Source organism: Manacus vitellinus, unplaced genomic scaffold (genome assembly GCF_001715985.3).
Source record: "Manacus vitellinus isolate BGI_N305 unplaced genomic scaffold, ASM171598v3 scaffold_18_pilon, whole genome shotgun sequence".
In the NCBI taxonomy this organism is placed as follows: domain Eukaryota; kingdom Metazoa; phylum Chordata; class Aves; order Passeriformes; family Pipridae; genus Manacus; species Manacus vitellinus.
In genome coordinates, this window is record NW_021939324.1 from 12,494,574 (window position 1) to 12,519,438 (window position 24,865).

At 37.9% G+C, this 24,865-nt stretch overlaps 1 protein-coding gene across 2 annotated transcripts in view; it reads right to left on the minus strand.

The window, feature by feature from the left end:
- MAST4 (microtubule associated serine/threonine kinase family member 4) overlaps positions 1 to 24,865 on the minus strand; it is a 131,648-nt gene that overhangs the window by 6,402 nt on the left and 100,381 nt on the right. For both annotated transcript variants that reach the window (XM_018070406.2, XM_018070405.2), the window contains 14 exons: positions 20,152 to 20,360; positions 19,272 to 19,410; positions 18,101 to 18,233; positions 17,234 to 17,399; positions 14,341 to 14,442; positions 10,477 to 10,599; positions 10,115 to 10,227; positions 8,185 to 8,312; positions 7,850 to 8,082; positions 5,971 to 6,171; positions 4,133 to 4,362; positions 3,576 to 3,698; positions 1,604 to 1,740; positions 761 to 942 (listed from right to left, as the gene is read on the minus strand). In XM_018070406.2, the coding sequence (XP_017925895.1) occupies positions 761 to 942; positions 1,604 to 1,740; positions 3,576 to 3,698; positions 4,133 to 4,362; positions 5,971 to 6,171; positions 7,850 to 8,082; positions 8,185 to 8,312; positions 10,115 to 10,227; positions 10,477 to 10,599; positions 14,341 to 14,442; positions 17,234 to 17,399; positions 18,101 to 18,233; positions 19,272 to 19,410; positions 20,152 to 20,360 (2,219 nt within the window). The remainder of the gene's footprint in view (positions 1 to 760; positions 943 to 1,603; positions 1,741 to 3,575; positions 3,699 to 4,132; positions 4,363 to 5,970; positions 6,172 to 7,849; positions 8,083 to 8,184; positions 8,313 to 10,114; positions 10,228 to 10,476; positions 10,600 to 14,340; positions 14,443 to 17,233; positions 17,400 to 18,100; positions 18,234 to 19,271; positions 19,411 to 20,151; positions 20,361 to 24,865) is intronic.

Genomic DNA, 24,865 nt, shown 5'->3' on the forward strand with positions numbered 1-24,865 from the left:
CAATGAGAAACAGAAAAAAAGTCCTATTCCATCTCCTGCCACAGTGTTCTAAAATCTGCAGGGTTTTAATTGGCTGGCCTCCAAACCCTGCATCATTCCAATTATGTTGCTATTTCTCCCTTTTCCCCTCTTCCATCATCCCCTTTCAGTTATCTCTTCCTTCTACTTAAATAGAACAGCTAATGCTTTCTGCCACTTCAAAGCAATCATCAAAGCTTTCCAGATTATTTACCTTTGCCAAGGGATTGTACAACAGCAGTCAACTTCTAGTACACGCTTCAATTGTGATAGAAGTAAAACAGGAAAAAGGGGCAGGCTCCTAAGAGCCAGAAAAATGCATATTTCAGCACTCAGACAATCTTTTCAGCAATAATCTGCCTTCATGAGTTCCCATGCTAGTTCCATTATGTAGCAACTTCCCTCAGTTTCACCCTTTTATCAGTTAGCCTCTCCTAGGCAAGATTCCCCCATTTGCTGCAAATTGGGATTGTTTGTTATTCAATTTACAGCCACTGGACTGAGATTTAAGTGCTGGGACAAACTTGGAACAGACAATTCCTTTTAGGTGCTTCTGTATCATAAAAACACCTTTGATTTTGCATCAGGAATGTTTTTCTTTCCCTATTCTAGACAGAAACCAGCTGTTCAATGATCATGCTTTCCAGAGCTGACTACTTTCAGCAGAGTGTATCTGATCTGTTCACAGAAAGTACAATACCCTAAAGTCCTTCTCCTCTGCCCTCCACTCCTCCACACTCACCTGATGGAAAATCAGGAGTGGAACGGTAGCTTGGGGTAGGAGATCTAGGAGACAAGCTGTGGGTTGGAGACCCAGGCAAACTCTCCCCAGAAGAAAGGGATCGGTTCAGGCAGGAAAAACTTCTGCTGGTATGAAGAAGAGGCGAGGGCTGCTTTGCCAGCTTTTTAAAGAGAGATCTTCTCCTTGTGTGAAAAAAGCACAGCATTAATTGTAAGTTAAGATGCACAGAAGATACTATTACCACAAGAAAAACTCTTGCAAGCTCTTGGTTCTCTCTCCTATTATGAAAATATTAAATCTATTTTTATATGAAAGCAAACCACACTGCAGAGCATGAAGTTCAGAAAACATTCTGATTTGCTAATAGGTGGGATAGATACTGTAACTAAATCTATTCACACTAAAATTTACTTATAGTTTTTCAGAAGAACAATAAGCCCCTTACGAGTATAAATTTTCATTTTCATAATTTAGGAACCCACCAAAACTGAAGGAATATCTATAAAGTATTTATTTACAAAGTACACCTAAACTTATCATCCAACTAAAAATGTTCAAAAACTTAGCACTAGGAAGTTCAATTAAACAAGTACAAAAAGATAACCAAATTAAGATGTAATCTCAGTTATTCACTTTCTCCTCCATATCTGTATATGTACCATGCAAAATTTTTAGAGGTTATTTCAGCAGATCTAGTTTAGGCAAAACAAGATTAGAAGGCCACAGAATCTCAGAGAAGAAGATAAACCTATGTAGAAGACAAGATAGAAAACTGCATTAACTTCATATTTTAAATGTATTGTTATGTACCTGCATTCACCATGAAAGCAAAGGATTACTCACCTCTCTAAACTCTCCTTCTTCTTGGTCTTCTTACTGCGTCTGACCATTCGGCTCCTGTAGCTGTTTCGCCTGGCAGGTCCTGTCTTGATGGAAGTGTTTTCGAAAGGAGTTGTCATTACTGAGACTTTGTTACCACTCTGCCAAAATAAAGGAAGATGCTTTAAGTGTGAGGAATATGTCTAACACAAGACAACTTGGCCTTGAATTGAATCTACGCCACAAATGTGAATGCAAAAAGAACTCCAGCATCAGAGTAAGAGCTATTAGTGCAGGGAACCCTATGCAGACAATGCCAGGCACATCAAATAAATGATGATTGGAAAGTTCTCAAATTTTGCCATATTTCCTCATCTCCTCCATTCCAGCTTCAGAACAAGGGGAAATTCCCATAATTTTAGCTGGACAGAAGGAGACCAAGGATTGACCAAGACTGTAATTTTCAAGATGAAAGCTTCTACAGAAACAACCCCACAAAGAACAGCTGTTAACTGTGCAGTGGTCCATTCACTGGTCGTTCATGACTCAGGATACCAACAGTTACAATGATGAAATAGAGGAGAAAAATAAAATCTTCATTGTCAATCCCAAACCATTCTTTTATCTTGTTCAAAAGAGATAACAAATATAATTAACTAAGCTTTTTAGCACTGACTGCTCAAATGGATTACTCAATAAATAAGATAGGTATTTTCTGCTGATTTTATGTTTCAATAATCAATACCTCCTGCTCAGCACTGCAAACCACTACAGTGAACTTCTTTTCAAAGAAATTTCAATAACCTAAATTAATTTATCATACAGCCCATTTGGATAAACAACGATCTCTTGTTTTGAGTTTAACTCTTTTAAGTATTGAGTAGGATTGTTGTGTCTTTTTCTGTATCTCACACAGAAAACAACTGCATACCTAACTGCCTGAATTTACAGAATTTTCTCCTACACTTCTTGCAAAACCTGGAAGTTCCTGCTAGTTGCCGAGAAAGAAAATAAAGACTTCAGGAAAAGTATATTTGGCATCTTTCCTCAGCTCTTTATATTTCCCTATTCCTTCACTGCCTTCCAGTGCTTTTTTTGACTTCTTTTACAACTGGCTACTCCCTTTGACATGCATGTTACACCATAAATTGTTAATAATATAGGAAGTAAATATACAGTTGTCTAAAGTATTTCTGACCTACATTAGCCTATGCTGAAAAGCTACAGCATGAGCTGTATCTATAAGCTACAGAGAAAAGCTAAGACACTACTCAATTAAGAAAAGTTGAAGGGGTTTGTTTGTTTTCAAGGGAAAAAATATAATTTTCCAATAGGATAGACCTCTCCACAAGAGAAAAATGTGACAGATTATTCATAAATGTCCAGCTGCAGGATGAAAATTTCATTAATCAAAGAAGCTCTGTCAGATACATACATATATGTCTCATATATATGTCAGACATCTATATATATTGTCCCATATATACATATATATATATATATATATATATATATATAATAGAAGGCAAGCTCCCATGTAGGAGGCAAGGAAATATTTCATATTCTTTATTTTTACTTTTTCTCACTGATTTTTCTTTAAAATGCGAAATGATAAGTATCATAATTATCAGAAGCCTGAATTACCTGATGAACATATAGGTATTCAAGCAAGTCCTTGAAAATGTTAAGTTTTATGAGAGACAGACATCTCTTTGTGTCACTGCCTCGAATTTACTTCAGCTATTGCAGAATCAGTGCTAGGCTGTGGCAGAGAAATATTTTCATATATTTCATATATTCAGAGATATATTTTCATATATCATAGCAGGATATATGAAAATAATTGACCTTTCTCCAGATCTGTGGTAATAGGAGATTAGAGTTTGTACTTCCAACAACCATAAAATCTAGTAACTAATCTCAAGGAAACAAACATAACTCCTCAATCATTGGTGAAAACAGCAATCACTTTGTATCCCAGTTGTCCAAGAGTTACCTTTAACAACAATTCAATAACTTCCGTATGAACAAGACCATGCACTGGCTCTCCATTGATATGAGTAATCAGGTCTCCAGCTTTTAAACCTGCCTGGTAAGCCGCACCTCCTTCTTCCACATTCTGAAAAACCAAGACAAAGAGAATATACAGAAAATAAACTCCCTTTAACCTCCATACCTTCAAGAGTAGACTTTGTTTAATGAACTCTTTTCTATAAAACTAGTTGGCAATGAAGAAACTTGCTAAGTTATATAAAAGAAGAAAAGAAGAAAAATACATCCACCATCAACTACTTACTCAAACTTTATATTTAGATGGGGCTGGAATGGTTTCAAAGTTCACTGAAAGACTGTTTGTTGCTACTGGTGTTAAAGAAGCTCTGTACAGCAGGGCAGTTTTCAGGCATGATAAGAAGGGGTGAAAAATTGCTTGGCACATAATGATTTACACAGTAATTGTCAACAAACAGATGTCACAGGTACCAAAAAAAAGTGAATAAACCATTACAGTTTCCTGTGGCTGTGTATTGTCAAAAAACCAAACTATTATCTTACCCAAACAATGTGGTGCACAGTGTAGATATCGCTGTCACCCACGTAAACCCTGATGGCTCGGATGGTGAAGCCATACTTTTTCCCTGAACTGTGAATTACAATCGGTTGATGAGGACTTGCAGAAGCAATTGATGAATCACGGCTGGGGGATGAATCTCGGGACGATGAAAGATCAGATGATAAGGAATGAGGAGACATAGGACTTCCCAAAGGAGAAACACCAAACATATCTGTAAGAAAAAATCTGCCTATTAGAGTACATTCTGAGCACATACAAAGTTTGCTTAGTTTCATGACACTTTTGTGTCAAAATATGTAGTTTTCTTTGTATAAACAACTTCTCCTCCTCCCCTGGTGTGCATATTAGTTTAACCAACAACCAGATATTAGAACTGAATTTTTTTCCCTGTAGTGTAAACTGTATTTTTTAATGCAAGGTTTACTTGCTACATGTAGACTGCTTTTTCCTTTTGGACAGGAAACAGACTCATTGCTAAGTTTGTAAGAACAATTCTCAGCCTTTTCCTAACAAATGTTAATGAAAAGAAAAGCAGAATTTGGTAGCAGATGTTACTGTGAGTACACTCAAAACCATATCCCAAATCAATCCAGCAGTGCTTAACAAATTGCTAGCTGTTTTCTTCATTTCAGCTACATATAGATACAGATAAAGACTACTGCAATTAAACCACAGTATGTACTTGGTACCTAGGACAGTAATTCAACTCTTGTACCAAGCCTCCATTTCTATATTCTGCTACATCATGTCAGACCACAAGAGTTTCTTGCAACAACAGTAGCAATTACAATTTAATTTTATTTTATTGTTATAAATGCACTATGTGCTCATCTTTGTGCAAATGTGAATACAACCGTACCCATTTGGGAAGTTTGGACTTTAATTCTGAACCATGAAAAAGTAAAGCACCTTTGCTTCATGTGAAAACACTCACTACACTACTGTTATACTTCCACTTACTTATAGCATTATTTCTGGCTCCAAATTTTGAGCACTTCATCTAAGTCAACACAGTACATGTAGAAGCCTACATGTTATTTCTGTTCTTGTGATACTGCTCTCCTGCTTATCAGCTTTTCTTATGCGGGACGAGAGAGAACTAGTGATTCTGAATGCACTGCTGTAACAAACATCCAGTTTCAGTTTCAGTTTCATGGCCAGTCTTTGTGAAGGAAGATTTGAGAAAGGTCATTACCCTTCGAGCCTGCGCAGTGGTGAGACACAGTGTGTGCAGAACTGAGCCCACCTTTAATCATGAGGTTCATCTGCCGGGGCTGAGCGAGCTCAGACAGTGGCAGCGAGGTCCTCAGGACGTAGGTTTGTTTAGAGTGACCTTCTCTTAGATGGATGGCCTTACAGGGTTGACGAGTTCCATCTGCCCGGGGAAGTCCCCTGACCGGGAATCGAACCCGGGCCGCGGCGGTGAGAGCGCCACATCCTAACCACTAGAGCACCAGGGGCCCCTCAACAGACATCCATTACTGGAGTTATACACAGAGAGATAGTTAAAACTTAAGCTACAACCCTGCTGTTGGATGGACCAAGGACTGAAGTCGCATCCTGCTGTCCATGCACACAGCCAAACAAAGTAGTCACCACTAAGTTACATCTCTGCCTGTCAGAGAAGGCCCCTCAGCAGTAATGTGACCACTGTAACTTGCTGACAAGACTGCACCATCTAGTCGTGCAAGTGAATAAGAGAAACAAAAATGTGTGACACAGAATCCATTCTGGACTCTCCAAAATCTTGTGTTTGTGTCATAAACCACCATAATATTGTGTATGTCATAATATTTTGAGCAAAAGTATTTATCTCTACCTCCTGGGATCATGAGGGACAAAGCACTTGCAGAAAGGGACTTCGTGACTTTTCCAGAGATCTTCTTTTTCTCTGTGCTTCCCAATCGCTGACGAGCAATATGAGATGCAGCTTCACCAGCTGGCTTTGAAGAGTTATCCGCACTGTCCACAGTCTCACTTCTTCCATTTATTTGATCTAAGTGTTCTGAGAAACTGCCAACTGTATGAAGTAGGGATAAAAACATTCAGGAAAAACTGGGGGGCAGGAAGGGGGAATGGTACAATTATGGGATACAAATTTTTCTGTTAACAAATTCATAGAACTACATCACAGAAATCTAAGTAATTCTTCCACACTTATAGAAGTATACAGTTTAACAGAATGTATTGAAGCACTGATTAAAGTAAAATAATACAAAAAAGCTTAAGCAAGTCTTCTGTTTCAAGATGCAGCACTCACAGAGCTTAATCATACATTTATTTTTCATGTAAACTCCTTCTAAAGTAAAGAAAAGGCTACAATTCTACATAAGATGCTATCACCCTAACAAATTTTCTAAAATAATTAAAATATTAAGTGTAATTTTTTTTAATTATTAACTTTTGCTTTTATTATATGGGTGGTTTTCTATCACAAGGAGAAACATACCAAGCACCACTAAACTCAATATTACAACCACCTTGGTCTTAGTCTATCGTAGGTAACGAACTTCCACAACAGTGAACAGAAGAAGGATCACAACATTTCAAACAATGAAAATAAAGGCCTTGTGCCATGTGAACAACTTGCACAGGTTTTCATCAAAAACTCAAACTTGTCACAGAAAGTCTGTATGACCTTATCAACATGCACCACACATATGTCAGCTGTTTAAAGACATAGCAACAGTTCCTAGTATTCCTTTAAGGTCACTGAATATCCATTAGCAAAAGGACCACAGCAAAATGAAGTTACTCTCAAGTGTAACTGATAAGTGAAAAAAGAGGATCACATGGTCTGAGTCACCATTGCAACTCTGTGCTAATGTCAACACCATAACACGGTGTAGAGGGATAGTAAGCAAGACTTGGGATACTGTACAATCAAGGTCAAGGTTTTAGATGAGGGAAGGAGATGGATGAGCCTGAGGAAATTTTCTTCTCCAGAAACAGAAAGAAGGAAAGGGAAGGAGAATGTGAACTATATGAGAAATTAGGAATATGGGAATAGAAAGGTGTATCTTGAAAAAAATTCAGTAAGGTACAAAAGAGAAATAAGCTGAAGAGAGGCAGATGTGTAGATAAGGCACTAAGGTCCTGGAGCCTACTGAAATGCAAGCAAATACTTGAGCAGGCTGAGGGATGCATAAAGCAAATAAAATAATTAAGTAAGGAATGGTTTGCAACACTCCCTCCCAGATTTGTAATGACAAAAGTGACTTCCACAAGTCACAGAAAACTCTGTCAAGTTCTGAAAGGTGTACATCATTGAGATATCTTAATTAAAAACACACAGTGGTATAGCACCGCATGTTAGAAAACAGCAATATGGCAGACTCCATGATGACCAAAGATCACAAACTTCAGTGAGAAAAGATGCAAATATAGTGCTTTAAGTGCTAAAGAGTCCTTTTCTTCACAAAAGAATCCTGCAAAGGCTCTATGGTCAAGCCACTGTTTTGTTCACTTGCCTAGCAACCCTCCAGAGTCAGAGGAGGGACACCAAATGATGTAGTTTCCAAAAATGCTGAAACTTTCCCACATTTTCATGAGATTTTATAAGCTCAAGCCTTAGCCCAAACCAGATCCCTGTTTTTTAAAACTTTTTTTAAAAACAGTTCTGATGAATGCTACTGCCAAACAAAGAAAGTCTGTTACTGTTTCTCATGTAATCAGTCAAGAGACCCACTGTCAATTACCTGATAGAGTGGAGCTGCTGATTGTACTTGCTGGAGTGGTTACTTCAGGTTCATCTTGCACAATTTCATCGTTCACAAACGCAGACTTTTCCTGGTCCTCCCGGGGTCCCACTGAGCTGGTGGAATCATCCTGTACTCTCTCAGCTGATATAGACAACTTTGGAAGCAGACCTGAACTGCGTTGCTGCCGGCTACTCTCAGTCTCAGACGAGATGGATGTAGATATTTGTTGTCTGCATTAAAAACAAGCAAACTCTCATGCAGTTACTGAGATGAGGAGGCCTGCTACCTGGTAAGCAGGATGTAGACCCATTCCAGCACCTCCTCCTACTTACATTTCAGAATATTCTGAACTCCAGCTTAAAGATTCCACAGAAGGCAATGCTACATTTTTTGTTTTGTCTCCTGCATCTTCCTTATCTTCACCTTGTGTTTGAGTGACTCGATCTATACTACTAAAAACCTATTATAGACAAAAAAAACCCCAAAATCAATTAATCACTGACATAAATTTGATACAAAAAAAGATATGCAGAATCTATGATTCCATGATTCTAAATGCTTATACAGTATTTCAGAGTGCAGAGTTCAAGCTTCTTGAACCTTTTCAAATTTCCAGGAGTTTATGTTCTTAAAATGCCTTCCTATTTTGCTTTTTTGGCTCCTCACATATGAATACACAAATATAGTCTGTTTTCATGAATTAATCAGTTTGCTCCTCATTTCACAGTGTGAACCAAAACAGTACAAACAAAATCCACAGCCTTGGCCATTCTCAGTCACAGGATTAATGCACATTAATTCACAACCGTAAAGCCAAGCAGGATCAAAAAGCCCTAATGCCCAAGAAACTGTCTTAGTATCTACCAGTAAGTGGGGAAAGTAGAAAAAGCAATTCAAATGTACTTGAATTTAAGAATAAATACATGCTTTATTAAAATGAACTCTGATCACTGGAAGTCTGTTATTTGCTTAGCTGACAAACAGCACACAGTCTGAGAGATACATGTAGAGGTGCAATGACATTATATTAAACAATCAAACAATTACTGTGTAACAGAGCCTTCAGAAGGACAGAAGTTCCCAGAACCACAGAACAAGGTTGGAAGGGACCTCTGTAAGTCATGTTGTCCAACCCCTCTGCACAAGCAGGGTCACCTACACCTGGTTGCTAAGGAACACGTTAAGAAGCTTTTGAAGATCTCCAAGGACGGAGACTCCACAGAGTCAAGAAATGTTTCTTTGTCTTCAGACAGAACTTCCAGTCTCTCAGTCTGTGGTCATTGCCTCTCATCTAAGAGAGATGTCTCCAAAGAGACAAAATCATTTTCCAGTATCTGAATTTGAAACGTACTACCAAGTCAATTTATGGAGTTTACACAGAATGAACATAACCACAATTCCTACCTCTGCTCTTCCATGCTGTCACAGACAGAACACAGTCAGCATAAAATCCACCAATTTATTAAAGCATAACCCAAGACAAATAAGATACAAATACAGACACTCCAAATACCTTTAAACATCTCCTAAAATAGACTAAAGAAACTTTTGAAATAGAAGGCTTTTAAAAATCACTGCTGGATGCTATGTTAAGATTAAAAGTTCACTCATTAGGTATTCCACTTCCATTATTTCCTGTCAATCTATTCTTCACTGTATTTCCTGAGCATGTTCCCTCTGCTACTACTAGTGTGCTCTGACCAGCAACTCATCTCTACTGCAGTTTTATCTTCAATTCAGAGCACTCAAATCACTCCCTCAAATCCACAATTCTCCTTGACCAAAACACATGCCAACCGCCCCTTTGCTTTTCTCCTTCAGTCTAATGTCATTAAATTAATAGCTACTATAGGGTAACACTGTAATCTTTGTTATGCTAGCATCTGCAAGATACCCGTAACACAACTGGAGCAACATGAAAACTATGTACAGGAAAACCAATGTAAAGAACATGTATGAGCATTTAACAGAACACTTCCCCTAAATTTTCTGTTAGGTCATCATGAATTTTCTACAGAAAATACTATCATATTTATATAATTTTCCATTAGTATCTTAAAGATTCAAGAATTAACTTTCTTACAGAATCTTCCCATGTTTTGGTTTACTGTTACTCATTGTATTCTTGCCCAATTTCAGTTAACTTCACTGTTTCTCGAAAAACAATGCCCTATTCACCTCTTGTATAATTTCCAGACTCTGTGAAAGCTGAAAAATGTTTATGTACACAATACATACTAAGATTACAGAATTTTTACTTACTTTTGAAAATCTGTGTGAACATGAGGAAAACTGTCTTATCTCCAAATTAAAATCTTCATCGTTGGTATCATCTTCTTCTTCTGTTTCCATATGGTGATATTTCTCAGAACGAGCTACAGACAAGGGAAATAAAATATCTGAATTTATCAGGAAGAATAGATACCAAGCTTAAATATTACATCAGAGTCTAATTTTATTCTTAAGATTATTTCTGCTGAAATGTCAATCCACCAGTGAAACTGCAAGTTGCCAGTGATTCTGATAAAGGGGCTTTTAAAAGCAGTAATCAAGAGTCTATAAAGATAGTGATTATGTAAACATGGCATTCATCATTTTTTTTTTTAATACAATGAAACACCTACTGTCAAAATAACTTGTGTCATCTTCAGACTCCAACTGTGGAATAAATTCTGCCTTCTGCCTCAGCAAACTATTCCAGTCAAGGCTCCTGAAGAACTGATGCTGCTTTACTTCATATGCACCACCTGGGGGAACCAGAGAAAAACACTGAGCAACCCATATCAAATCCTCTGACATTAACTGAACTAAACCCCTGGCCAATAACGCAAATAATCATGGAAAGGCATTGTCATCGCTGTATGCATGAACATCTACTACCCATCTCCATTTGAATACCCTAAACCTGTCTGAGATCCTCCCTGTCCCTATTTTGTTGTGGCTGTTTCTTTAACAGTGGTGGCACTGTTTTATCATTTTCTCCCTTCTAACATTTTCATTTTTTCTAGATATTTCTGTCAACGATGCATTAGTCAGAATCATCAAACGTAATAGTAGTTATAAAAATATAAATATGTGCACTAGGTTAGTAAGCACAAGTTATAAAATAATGCAGAATTATTCTTAATAGTCGCTCAATGTAAATATTAATGCTGACCTAGAGACCCTTTTAGTGTTCTATGGTAGTAATACACAATTCTATAGGAAGTATCTTATCATTTATCTTCTCATTGATTACTGCCTGCTTGTTGTAATGTGTGTTAAACAATTCCACTAGTTTTAAGTTAAAAAACAATTATAAGAACACAATGGAATACTGGAAATTTTGTCCTGGGAAGATGGGAAATGATGTCATTAATAAGCATACATCTAATTCTAAAAACTGAACAAATAACCTGCAGCAGCAAAACCTGCTGCCAGCTTGAATGTATTTGGTTTACGGTTTTGGTAGTGGGGGGGTTGCAGAGGTGGCTTCTGTGAGAAGCTGCCAGAATATTCTTCTACATCCAACAGAGCCAATGCCGGCAAGCTCCAAGACTGACCCACCACCACCCAATCAGCATTATCTGGGATAATGTATTTAAGAAGGGAAAGGCTGCTACACAACAGCAGCCAAAGAGAGGAGTGAGAACAGGCGAGATGAACAACCCTGCAGACATCAAGGACAGTGCACAAGGAAGGGCAGGAGATGCTTCAGGTGCTGGAGCACAGATTCCTCTGCAGCCCGTGGTGAAGACCACGGTGAGGCAGCTGTGCCCCTGCAGCCCATGGAGCAGGTGGATGCCCAAAGGAGACTGTGATCCCATGCAAAAGCCCTTGCTGGAGCAGGCTCCTGGTCAGTACCTGTGGCCCTGTGGAGTTCACACTGGTGCAAGTTTGCTGGCAGGATTTGTGACCCCATGGGGAATCCATGCTGAAGCAGTCTTTTCCTGAAGGACTGCACCCCACAGAAGGGACCCACACTGGAGCACAGGAAAAGCATGACAAGGAAGGAGCAGCAGAGAGAGCAACCCCCATTTCCTGTCTCTCGCACTGCTCAGAGGGAGAAGTAAAGCACTCAGAGGAGTGAAGGTGTGCCTGGCTAGAATTGAGGGGTGAAGGGAAGGTGGTTTTAGATTTGTTCCTATTGTTCATTATCCTACTCCATTGTTAATTGGCAATAAATTAACTTCCCTGAGTTGAGTCAGCTTTGCTCATGACAGTAACTCCCTTTCCTTATCTCAACCCATGAGCCTTTGCGTATTTTCTCCTCCCATCAAGCTGAGGAGGACAGGGACAGAGCAGCTTAGTGGGTACCTGGTGGGCAGCCAGGGTCAACCCAGCACATTGATACAGCTCATGTACTTCTGAATACCAAGCAAGGAGGGAGCCATAGAAAAAATGTAAAACCTCCAGGATTGGTTTCTAAGTCAGTGTTAGGATTTCTGGGTTGGGTTCCCTTCTGATTGCACCAGGGGAAAATTCACGGAAGCCAAATCTTCCCAAAGGAGACCAAAATCACATCTCCTCATAAGTCACTAGCTAAGGAGTGAGTATTCCTCTGAGCACAATAATGGGATATTACATCAGAATTTTATAATTCTTGATTGGTATCAGACATTCCAAACCCAAACAAGTATTTTTAATGTCATTTTCCTTCTTCAAAACTAGTACCTATCTTTCTTCCTTCAACTTGCCTATGCCACTCAGGTCTCCTGAGCAAATAAACAATTGCAATTTTCACGAAGTGTTATGCAGCTTGCTAATATGTAATAAATAGAAATGCATGATGGAACCTGGGATAAACTTTGCTATTTTTCAGTGCCCTTGTGGGACCAATCACTGCAGCCTCCATTTCTGTGAGCTGCTTCTAACACAAAGAACCCACAACTTTGCTGAAGTTTCTAAACCCCATGCTTCAAAGAAAAGGCTGCTTGATTTCTTTCTTCAGACTGCCAGCTCTTACAAAGACCAAACACTTCAAAGACATCAGTCCCTAAATGAGCACCAGAGGTGCTCCATGTGGTGGGACTGATCATTTCAGTAGTTAAACCAGACCCATTCTAGTCAATTCACTTTCTCAATCCGCTGTAGCAACAGAGGCAGAATTTGCAATCCAGTTCTGGCCCAGCCTCTCACAGGGTGGCAGTCCTGAATTAACACTGTGTTTACCTGGAAAAAGCATCCTGGCAATGAACCAATGCCTGGAAACAATATACTTAAGACAAGGGAATAAAACTAGTTGTGAATTTTCATTTTGTCTTTGGCAGTGGTGCCCTCTGCAGGAGAGGAAAGCAGCAAGTGGAGAATCCACTGAGGCACGACACTTTCCTCACTCTTAACTTACTCCAGACCATGAGTTACAGAGAAGCCTAAGGGTTGTTCACATAGGTCTCAGACATTCAGGGAGGGACATGCAGTTCATTAATCTCAGTCACATCGCCACATCCCAAAGGAAGCCAAAGGAAGATATGTCATTTGGGACCAAGTCAATAATACTCAGAGTCTGGGTTATACTCACATTTTCCCCATGCAGCTGTGGTAAGGCCAGTTATGAACTGATTCCTAAAGCTTCTTTTTAAATGAGGTCTAAAAATAGGTAGCACAGTCTGACCACTGGACTCGTTTTTGCAAGCAGTTTTCCAAGTACTCTCATGCTGACTCAACCTGTCACTTGGTTTCCTTAGTATCCCCAATGTACTTATATTCATGGCATACAGTGTTCATACCTTTCTATGGGTTCTTTTATGTAGGAGGCTTTTTTCTGCTGTGTTTACCTAGTGCTTTGCCCAGTAGGATGGCAGTCAGTGACTAGGGTTCCCATACAACATCACTTGAAAATCGTGTGCAATATTCTTCATTACTGCCTCGCACAGAAACTCCCAAATAAGTCCTGCTCCATCAAGTAAAAACATAAACTCTATTACATAAACATACAGTTCTTTCATTAGCCTATGCAGGCTCACTAGTCCTAATACCTTCTTAACATTCACATTTGTGTTTTAATTCTTCTTCATACAAGGTATTAGTGCTTTATGAATGAGTATGACAATATTTCTGAATAACTAGTATGAGTACTCATCACCTATCCTAAAACCTGAAGGAACCAATTTGCCAGGCTAAGATACTTCTGAAAAACGAAGCTGTTTATTGATTCCCCTTCTCTATTTCTGTGTTTAGTTATTTAACCATATTAATAAAGAAACCCCATCCAATGGCTGCTTTGAAAAATTTGTTATACTTATCAACTTAAGAGAAGAGTAAATGCAAATGAGCACACGTAAAGTCTGTGAAGTCAAAAAAAAATAAAAATGGACAGTCATCATCCTGTTAAGCTCATATTACCAGTCTGAATCTATAAAATACCATTGGTTAGAATGGCATGTTGTCATACGGCTTATCTTGACAGAGGTTTCCCAAGTAAAACAAACAGATGAACAAAAGCTCCCAGCGCTGAATACAGAAGCCATTTCTAGAACATTAACAATGTAAAATTAGTGTCTCCTAACCTGTTCCCAATCTTTCCAAAGGATTCTGCCTGAGCAGCAGGGTAATCAGATCCTGGGCATCTGGAGGTGGTGCTTCATCCTTTTCAGGCCAGTTGATTTCATCTAAAAAAACCCAGAAAGTTGTTTGCTATTACTTAAGTCTGATCCCAGCATTCAGCACAAACTGTGTGAAAGCTCTCATCGTCACCTAGCAGCAAAGCAGAGTTAAGGCAACTTTTTGAAGTTACTCTGTTGGATACCAATTACTTCTAATTTTATACTCTCTATACAGACTCCATAAACATATTATGTTTCCATTTTCCTTTTAAGTATCCTTTAACCCAAAACAGTGTTTAGCAACAGAATACAAGAATGCTTGGCTCATGGAAAACTATTTCAAAATATTAGCACAACTTGTACAGTCTTCTCCCTGCACTCCCAATCATGGTTTAAATTGTAGCTGTGTTCCATGGAAACTGTTGTTAAGATGGACACTGCTGACCTGACCAAGCACTTGCTTGGTCACATCTGTATTTCTTCTATAATGTTGGGAGACTCACTAAAGTCATTACTCCCATGACTAAGGGTCCAGGTATCACTCTGTTCTGGAGACATATACAACAATGGAACTTTTCTTCAAGAGTCTCATACTTCCAAGGAAAACCACCTTCCTCTACTGACTCTTATACTACCATGGCTTTTGCACTTCATGGCAAGCTGGACATAAATCATGCAATCAAGACAGGATATCCTGTCTATGAACATGAACTTTCTAAAAGCCTACATAGCAAGCTTTGTCTGGCTTTTAGCAGAAGCTGCCTCCACAAATGCAATACATTTCAGGTTTTAGACAAAACTCTGCAGACGTTTCTTGGAAGGTACAAGGATTTTGGCGACAGAGAAATAGAACATTAGGAGCTCAGGAAATACAGAAGGCTGTAAAGGATTTTGCTGTCATATGACCTAGACTTCTCCTTCAAAATAATCGTACATGGAGAAATAATCATAAAAAGCTACATACAAGTTTAACCTCCGTATTTCAGAGTTTAAGCAAAAGTACTGAAATAAACAGGCATGAAATGTAATCTGTTTCTGGAGCAATATTTTAAACTCCTATCACTTTTGGTATGTAAGTTTACACTGAGGCCTCCCACAGTTTTCCTTGGGGGAGGAAACCTGAGGGCAGGAAAGGCAACCTACAAAGAAGGCAATGGCAAGATTTTAAAATAGAATTTCAAGTAAAATATAGATTTTGCCCACAATAACTGGAATAAAAGTCTAGGCTACAGTTTGGGTTCTTTAACACAGTTTTTACAGTTGAATACAAAGGGATCATTTATTTTAGCACAGGAAACTTATCCAATAAGAGTTCTTCTAGAAACACTAAGAATTATTTCAGTAAGTAAGAATATCTAAAAAAAGAAAAAAATGATAAGTCAACATCAGAACAGGAAACTAGGCTAATCAACAGCCTTGGAGAGTGAGTGGAAATAGATCAGGTTAACAAATACACTTCAACAAATAATTTATGTAAGATAAATGGATACATTTAAACAGATAAAGTTATTTACATAAGCATCAGTTAGATTGTAACACATATGTTTTACAAAATGTAAAATTAATGCCACAAGCCAAATAAAGTCTGAAGTGCAACTTTTGTCATTAATTTTAAGACTATTCCCTCCCCTTCTTCAAGTCAGACAGCATAAGGATGAAAACACAGGTGCACATGTCCAGCAGTGCAATAAAAACATGAGTTATTTCCGTGTTTTCCTGCCTACAGCTTCCACTGCAGTTTAAATCTGATTTGGGAAATAAAGCATGAATATGTATTGCAGCCACAAGGCATTCACAAAAAAGACATAATTTGCTCCTTGTCTTAATTAAACAGTTCATTCTTTTTGCCACTCAGGCCTCAGCATATGACATCAGAAAACAACACGGTTATAAATTTATAAATCCACAAACAGCTAGGATATTGTATAAAGAGGTTACAGGCACTTCAATACAGTTTACAAACAAGCCTGGCTTTCAACTTCAGAGATGGAGGAAAGCAAGATGATGACAGTGTCTCCTTAAGTACAAAAGGGGATTTGTTGCATTCTCAGAGAATAAGGAAACAAAGGTGCATTCTGAGCTTCTGGACATTTTAAGCAGACCATTAAAACAGACTGGGAAATAGTAACAGAGGTGCCATTTTGTTAAACTTGTGTCATAAATAGAGACTCTCTACATCTATGCACCTGGGAAATTTATAGAAACAGCGTAGGATAGTGAACAAGTCTGTTTAATTATCATTCAGTTTTGTCACAAGCCATATAACACTTAGGGTCAGTTTGCAGGTTAAGATCTAAAAGGTTACTGAATTTTAAATGGAAGAAGAACAGCTGCCACAGAAATAACAGTACACTACAACAATCACCAATGAAATCATTAACAATCTGTGAACTGAGTTTGTTTCCTTCTCTTTCTCATTATTTATTATTCGGGAGAGATTTGTTTTAGAGTTTATTACATTTTTGTTAATTTCTTCCTTGTGTCATGAGGCATTTTCCCATTTATGCAAATTTAACTGTTTCTTCTCTGCTACAATTTATTTACCGAAGACTGAAATCACTACTGCCATAGTAGCACGACTTTTTTACTGATACTGCTTTGCTTTTCCAAACAGTGCAGCTTAACCATTGTATTATATATCACTGAATTTCTGTACTTAGAAACAATATATAGTAAGTTCAGCTTTTAATCCATATTTATTCTTACTACTTTGATAGCAAATTGTGGTTTACAATATTACAATAATGGTGGATTTTTTGAGCAAAACTAGCTTGAAAACCTAGTCTATCAGTAAAGTTGTAAATACATTTACTATTAACAGAAATTGAATCATATCTTTTTTTGTGATTATCCTCACCACTGATTACTTGTCCAAACAGCTCTTCTGGTGTATCTCCAAAGAATGGCACACATCCAACAAGAAATTCATAAAGTATAATTCCCATAGCCCACCAGTCCACTGGTTTTCCATAACCCTGTCTCAGTATCACTTCAGGAGCTATGTATTCAGGTGTACCACAGACCTAAAAGAAAGAAAACAAGCATGATGGTAAAATAAGTCTAACTCAGTTATGTCACATTATTTATAATTTTTGAAATGCAAATTAATATGGAAACATGGAATTCTGTCAGGTTTAGTCTGCTAAGTTTACATAACAGCTAATGCTTTTAGAACAACTTACCTATATTAAGAAGCATCATAATCAACATTTGTGTATCTGTGATGCAAAGAACAATCTGTGCTTTGTAGATAGGAGCCCATCATAGCAAGTATTTTATGTAACTTACAACATATCCTTAAGTTGTGGTGGTTTTATGTTACAGAACTTCTACAGTGAACAGATTGTGAGCAATGGTAATGAGGCATGCTTAAAGGAAAATGGGTCATAGCACCGATTTTAGCACCCTTGGTTCTACAACGCATAATGAGCTCCACAAGTACTCTGTTGAGACATCATAATTCCTCATAAAAACAGGTTCCATTTGTCTCTCTCACAGATTAACTTGCACACAATTAGGTTGTTCATCTTACTAATAGATCCTAATGCAGAAAGAATAAAGCCTAGAACAATCTGCAAGGCATCAATAAAAATAAATGACATATTCAGTTGGAAAACCAGAGCAGAAATAACAATGGTTTATTTGGTATTATGGCACATTCTGCTGGCAAAACATTATTTCATGTGAACACTCAATGTAGAAATAAAAAAAGGCCATTTCTTACTTGTTTGTCAAGGAATTCTCTGGCATCCTTCTCAATATGACCCTCATAGAGATTGGTAGTCAAACTCATTAGCCCCACTTTTGACAGGCCAAAGTCTGTAAGCTTTATATGGCCCATGGATGTTACTAATAAACTGAAAAATCGAAAGATTTTAAGTTATAGTGATATAATTCAACTTTATGTGCTTATAATTGTTATTACTGCTATAATACCTAGAGAAAAATGCTTCAATAGCACTGTAAAAGTATAAACACAGTTTAAGAAGTGATTTAAACTAGGTACAAAAGAAACACATTAAAAATCTCAGTCTTACTTTTGTTACTATTATTATCAGAGGTAAACAAACTTTTTATGTGTTATTGAACTACACAAGTCCTGAGAGCTGAATGCTAGAAGCTTAGAAGAAAGCTATCATCTGAAAGACCTAAAATAGGGCACATGTTGCTTTTGAAGTGATGTGAGCATTTTCAGTCTGGTATGAGGTGGATCATGCATTTGAAAAATCTCTCAGATATTAAGCTAGTAACTAACACTTCACTGTCCTAAGGTATCATGCTCTATGAAGGTATTGTCAGTTAACACCCACGACTCCAATTCTTTTTCTTTTTTTCTTTTTTAATCTGAAACAGGAAGAAGATTAATGGAGTTTCAATGGCCTTACTTTGAACTTCAGCTACTTGCTGTAATGTTAATTTGTATGTACAGGAGTAATATTGTACTTTTCAATATTGAAAATAAAAAACCCAAACCCCTCAAAAAACAAAATCGCCCCCAAAAATCATGCAACAAGAAACATTTCTCCATCTGTTCAATTTTGTCTTCATATATGCAGATATCTGCAAGTTAATGATATTTTGTATCAAACAGTGGTTGAACCATACTTTGAAAAAACTTTTCCTTACTAACCAAATGCATTCCCCTCCATTTCAAACAGAAAAGTACATTTTTTTTTTTAGCTACTCTGATAGCCCCTTTCATCTTAACGCAGAAAATTCTTAATTAGCTCTTTTGGAGAAAAAATATATTTTCTGTAACTTCAAGTAATGAAAATTCAAATATTGTGAATTTACATATCATTCACTAGAAAAAAAAATATTCAAAGCAAGTTTAAATCTTTCATATTTTATCTACCAATTCAAAGTCCTCTTTCAGTTGTATTCCATACACATACTTGTCTGGTTTCAAATCCCTATGTACAATTCCATAATTATGAAGGTATTCCAAGGCCAGAACAGTCTCTGCAAAGTACATCCTTGCCATGTCTACAGGTAAGGGACCCATATTCTTCATCAAAGTAGCACAGTCTCCACCTGTGGAAATAGGACAAATGTTCCAGATGATGCTATAAAGTCTGAGGTGTATCAGTATAAACCATACATGATGCAGAAAGGGACCCAAACAACAGTCATAAATGTTTATTTTCTAATCAGATGATTCAACTGAACACGTGACCCCACGAACTACTGTACTGGAAACACAGTGTGAAGCTGGGAGAGAGCAGTACAAAGATTAATCTGAAACCAATAAAGTACATGCTGCTACTTAAGGGAATAAAAGGTGAAAAAAAAGAAAAAAAAAAAGTGTCAGGGGCAGGGAAGCCCACACAATGCTTCTGTCCACTGTTCGCCTTCAGCATTAGCAACTTTTCAAATTGTCTCCTCTTTCCTATTTCTCTGTAAAAATAACTATTACAAATATCCCCACATGTACTAATGAAAATCTGAACCCCAGAAAAAAGCAAACATTTCCACATGAACTTTGAATGACAGCACACTTCTGATTACAGTCTATAGGAAACTTACCCTAAGAGCAGTTATTTCCCATTATAGCTGGAGCACAAGTGTTCTACAAGCTGTTTACTGGGGGATAATGACTGGGGGAAAAAAACCCACAAACAAACACCTTGCTGTTGGATCTAGATCCTAAATCTGAACTGCTAGAATACAGAGGACACACGGGAGGGCTTTCTAATAAGTATCATATGGGTTGTTTTTCTTTCTTGGTGTAAGAAAACTCTCTTCCTCCTCTGTAAAACAGAACAGACATTTTACCTTCCACATATTCCATGACCATGCATAAGTGACGTCTTGTTTCAAAGGAGCAATACATGCTGACAACAAATGGATTTTCTGCAAATGTCAGGATATCACGCTCAACAAAGGCCTGTTGGATCTGGTTTCGGAGGATGAGATTCTGCTTATTAATTTTCTTCATGGCAAATCTTTGTCTGGTTTCTTTGTGTCTCACAAAATAAACCGCGCTAAAAAGTTCAAATGGGAGAGACAAAGAAAAAAAGTCTGATTAACTATTAAAAATACATTTTAAAATACATTTTTAAACAAAAAAAATTTTTTTTAAAAAATGGTATATATATTATATAGGAGACTTGTTTTAAAGTTGTTGACTGTCTTTCACATTAAAGAATGATTACAAATCTCATTTTGCTTCATAACTGGGATGAATCTCAGTCAACACAAATTAGTATGCAAACTAAAACCATGCAACTCTCCTCCACTTTCCTCTCACTCCCCCAAATAAACAACAGATACAATAGCAAATGCTCTCAGCTCAGGTAGATTTTGGGCATCCCCATTAACAAAGGATTACATATGAAACCCAGCTATGGTACAGTGCTACAAATCATTGTGACAAATGCTCATTCTGTAGGTCTGCTGTAAGGTAAACATGACTCAGTCCTGGGGATTTTAAAACACGACACAGGCTTTTCATGAAGGTTGCTCAGAAGTTGCTCGTTGGGGTGGCTCCCTCATCACAAGGTGCAAAATCCTCTGTCCTTTTTTCAGTCCCTGACATCAGCACTGATCTCTATCAGAGGCAGGTCACCAGTAGGTAACCTGAAACAAAGATCGCTGCATCAACCACATGGTAATGGAGGACTATGATGTATCTTTACAAGCACAATTTCCACTCGGCTGCTGGGTACAAAGTTTCCTGTGAGTCTGGTTAGATAAGGCAAAGGCAGTGAGGGAAGCAAAGGGAAAGAAAAACTCACTTGGGCAAACACTGTTGTCTTTCAAAGCTAAGGAGAAGGAATCACCCTGCTGTGAAACACTGACACAGGACATTGCTGCATTTCTCAAAATCCCTTGGGGCAAATCCTAAAAATGTTTGCCCTGCTTGAAATCTACTTTGTAGCATTTAATGCTTATACCACCTCCAGAATACAATTACCACAGTAGTAAGTGTTTACGGAAAGAAAGGACTCAAAGGAGAAAACGGGTAAGGGGGGGCGGAGGGGCGGGCGGAGGGGGAAGGGAATAGGACTCAATTATGGAGGTTTTAAATTTTAAATTTATTGTCCCCATGAGGTCCAATTATCAGCATACAATTACTTAAACACAAAAAGCAACTCTTGCCTTACTATTTCTATGAAGATCTTCCCAGGAGCAGGGAAGATAAGGAGCAGGCAAAACACACTACACAATTATGAAAGTAGATGAAAATACCTTGGACAAAACCCAAGGCAAACCCAACCCTTCATGCCTCCTACTAAGTCTCACTCCCTTCTGCCTCTCCCAAACTGGAATACAGTCTGAGCTGAAATTCAGCTCCAGTACTCCTCACTGCTGGCTTCATGCCTTTTGTCCTGCACCTCTTCCTACTGCTCCCCTCATCCTCACTTCTCTCTTAACTCTTTCATTACAACTCTTTCCCTTGCTTTTCTTTCCCTTATGTTTTGGTTTTCCTCTCTTATTTGTTGCCATCAAGTGTCTTTCAGCCTTAGTTTCTTAATCTCCTGTAATTTCATCTCTTCTTTTCCCTGTTTCAGTCCCCCTATGCACTGGTGGAATACAGAAAAGTAATGCCTGAAACCTCAGTCCTTTAAAAAAACTAGTTATATGAATGAACTGATGACTGACTGAGGAGTTGGCACACAGATCCTTCTCAGGAGTTTTAGACTGGACAGTGTGCCAAGATGCACTTGTGAGAGGCAGATAGTACCAGAGCATATTATTATAGATTCTTAATAAATCCTCCCTGCCAATTGCGTGCATCTGTAAGATCATTACTACCATATTTAAAAATTATTAACCATTAAGCTTCAAAGACTGTTTAGCCCAGTAAATATCTGGGACATGCTGGCTATATTTTCCCAGCTGTCTAAACTGCATTCTCCAGTCTTACATCACAAGCCGAAAACTGTATGACTCCTCTGGGATTCTGTAATTCCTCAGGAAAACACTGTTTATTTCAAGTGTACCAGACTCCAAAGACAATTGCGACGCAATAGTCTTCCTCATTCTTACATACGTATACACTGTTTATGCTACAATAAGTGCTTTTAAATTATCTTTAACATACAAAAATGTCTAACATCCTCACGTCCTCCCATCACAGTAACCCTAGCAAACAGCATTTATACTTTATGAAGAAAACTATGCCCCAGCAAGCAGCATGTTTATCATTAAATACTGCTCATGACCTTCAGTATATAATAAAGATAATTTCAAATTTAAGGATTCTTTGACACAAAAACAGTGTAGGAAGAACACCCAGATTGCCCTGTTGATCCATTCAATGACAGTGGCATGCTCTGTCTGCCTGCAAAGCCTCAACTAGAGTGGTAGCGTTGCAGTACTCCAATGGTTTCAAGTGAAGAATTTGCTTTCCTTTCTCCCCCCAGCTTTCTGTTTTCATAACATGGTGACAAGAATTTCCAAAACATCCCCTAATTTCACTGTGCAAATTTCAACAGGTATGCAAGTGCTCTGTATTTTACTGATGTTGTAGTTCAACACAGCAAATAAAGTTCACTTTTCAAGAGAAATAAGAACATTCATCAACTTTAGCACTGTTCAAACATTACCTTATTTCACTTCCAACATAAATCTCAGCTTGAAAAAGTATCTCCATAATATCACTAACTAGGAACAATTATCAAACACTGTGCACTGTTAAGATGACAAAAAAAAGCTAAAATGTTTAACTGGTTTCCTGAATTAGTCCAAATTAAATATTATGCAATCAATCACTCCAATCTTACAGCAATGACTCCTGTTTTTTCTCTAAATTGAAAATCTTTAATTACTGAAAAAAGTCAGGTAGGCTTCAGGGCTAGTTTACAGCTCTTCAGTAACTTAAAATTTTTAGAGCCATTTTACAATTTATCCTACATTCAGTGCTTAGGGCTATTATAGCCATATCACTTGCTTTTACCCTATTTTCTAATCTGTCAAAGGACCCTGAACTCCTTGTGGAAACACAGGTACTGTACTTGCTGCTTAAAAATTTCACCTGCTGACCAAATGAAATTCATTTTCACAAGTAATTTCCTTGGAAGAGACTGTTAAATACTGTACTAGCCTGGAATTATGTCTGACGTAGCCTCCAGTGAAGAGAAGCTACTTCTGACGCTGTGATTCATGTTGCAGCAATATGCTAAAGTGTACAGATAGTTATTTAAGATTAGAATTTAAAAGCAGCACTGCACCATATCATAGCTGGGCAATGTCCATGACCAGATCAGAGTTATATGGGGGTAAGGGGAAAGGCTATCTGGAGCACTGCAGCAGTCCTGACACAAGCATCCAGTGCTTCTGAGCTCTGGGACAATCTGGGACAATATCAGACTTATACCAGTCTGCCTAGAAAGAAATGAGAAGCTGGCCACATGATGAAGAGAACATGATGGCTTTGATCCTTCTCTCACAACTGGTACTCGTCCTAGTTGTTCTAATATGCCATCAATTTTGAAAAATTAAACCACCCTTCCATACCTAACAGTAGAAATGCATTCTATCTTCATGGAAGCTAGTAACTAGTAAGCGCAGATTCAAAATGATGAAACCGGTGTCCAAAATTCTCATGGGTAAACTGCCTGGTGCTACTTAAGTGAACCTACAAAGCCACATATCCCCCTCTCCCCTTCCACTTCTGAACTGGTGGCTGCCAGGCTGATGATGAATTAACTTGAGCGATGGGATTTTTATTCTTCAGCTGGGTAACTTCCTTAGTCCCATTCCCACCACAGTACTATCAACAGAGTAGAGAAGGGGCAGGAATATTCACAGGTTAGGTGCAGCAGCTGCTCAAGATAACACTGCTTCCAAGTTTTTAAATTTATCAAGCAACACCATTAGCCAGTATGTCATGTATATATTGGCATTATCATCTCTGTAGAAGTAAAAGCATTCCAGGCAGGACGAAAAGCGATATTATGCATTTGGTTTAAGCAGATACATTTACAAATTGGTGAAGATGTATTGAACTAACATAACTCACTTCCCTGAGATCAAATGTAATCTTTATTTTGTTGAGTTGTTTCAGGAAACCACGCTGATATTAACTTGAGATGGACTACTACTACCTGCTACCTCTTGCAAGTTGGAATATGGAAAAAATGTTGCTGTGATTGCATAAAAAGTTTTAAATTTGGGAAGTATGAAAAGTTTTGACTGGCTGAAAAAAGTCATATAGACAGCTTGTGAAACCCTTAATGACTTGGCCAGAATCCTACACTGTTTACTGATTCACAGCTTGTTAAACTTCTTGTATATTCCTAGCCATTCTCAAAAGCCTCATCTATGACACCTCATCTACTATACAGTCATTCAATTGCACTATGAGTTTACCCAATCAATTAAAAGTAGAGAACTGCTAAGATATTTACTCAAACCTTCACAAAACCAATAGTTTACATTTAAACTCATCAAGTTTAGCATATCTGACAATCTCTGCTACAGTATGCCAAGACCAACAAATGTCAAGCAGCCAAAACTTTCTATTTCACTAATAAAGGCAAAA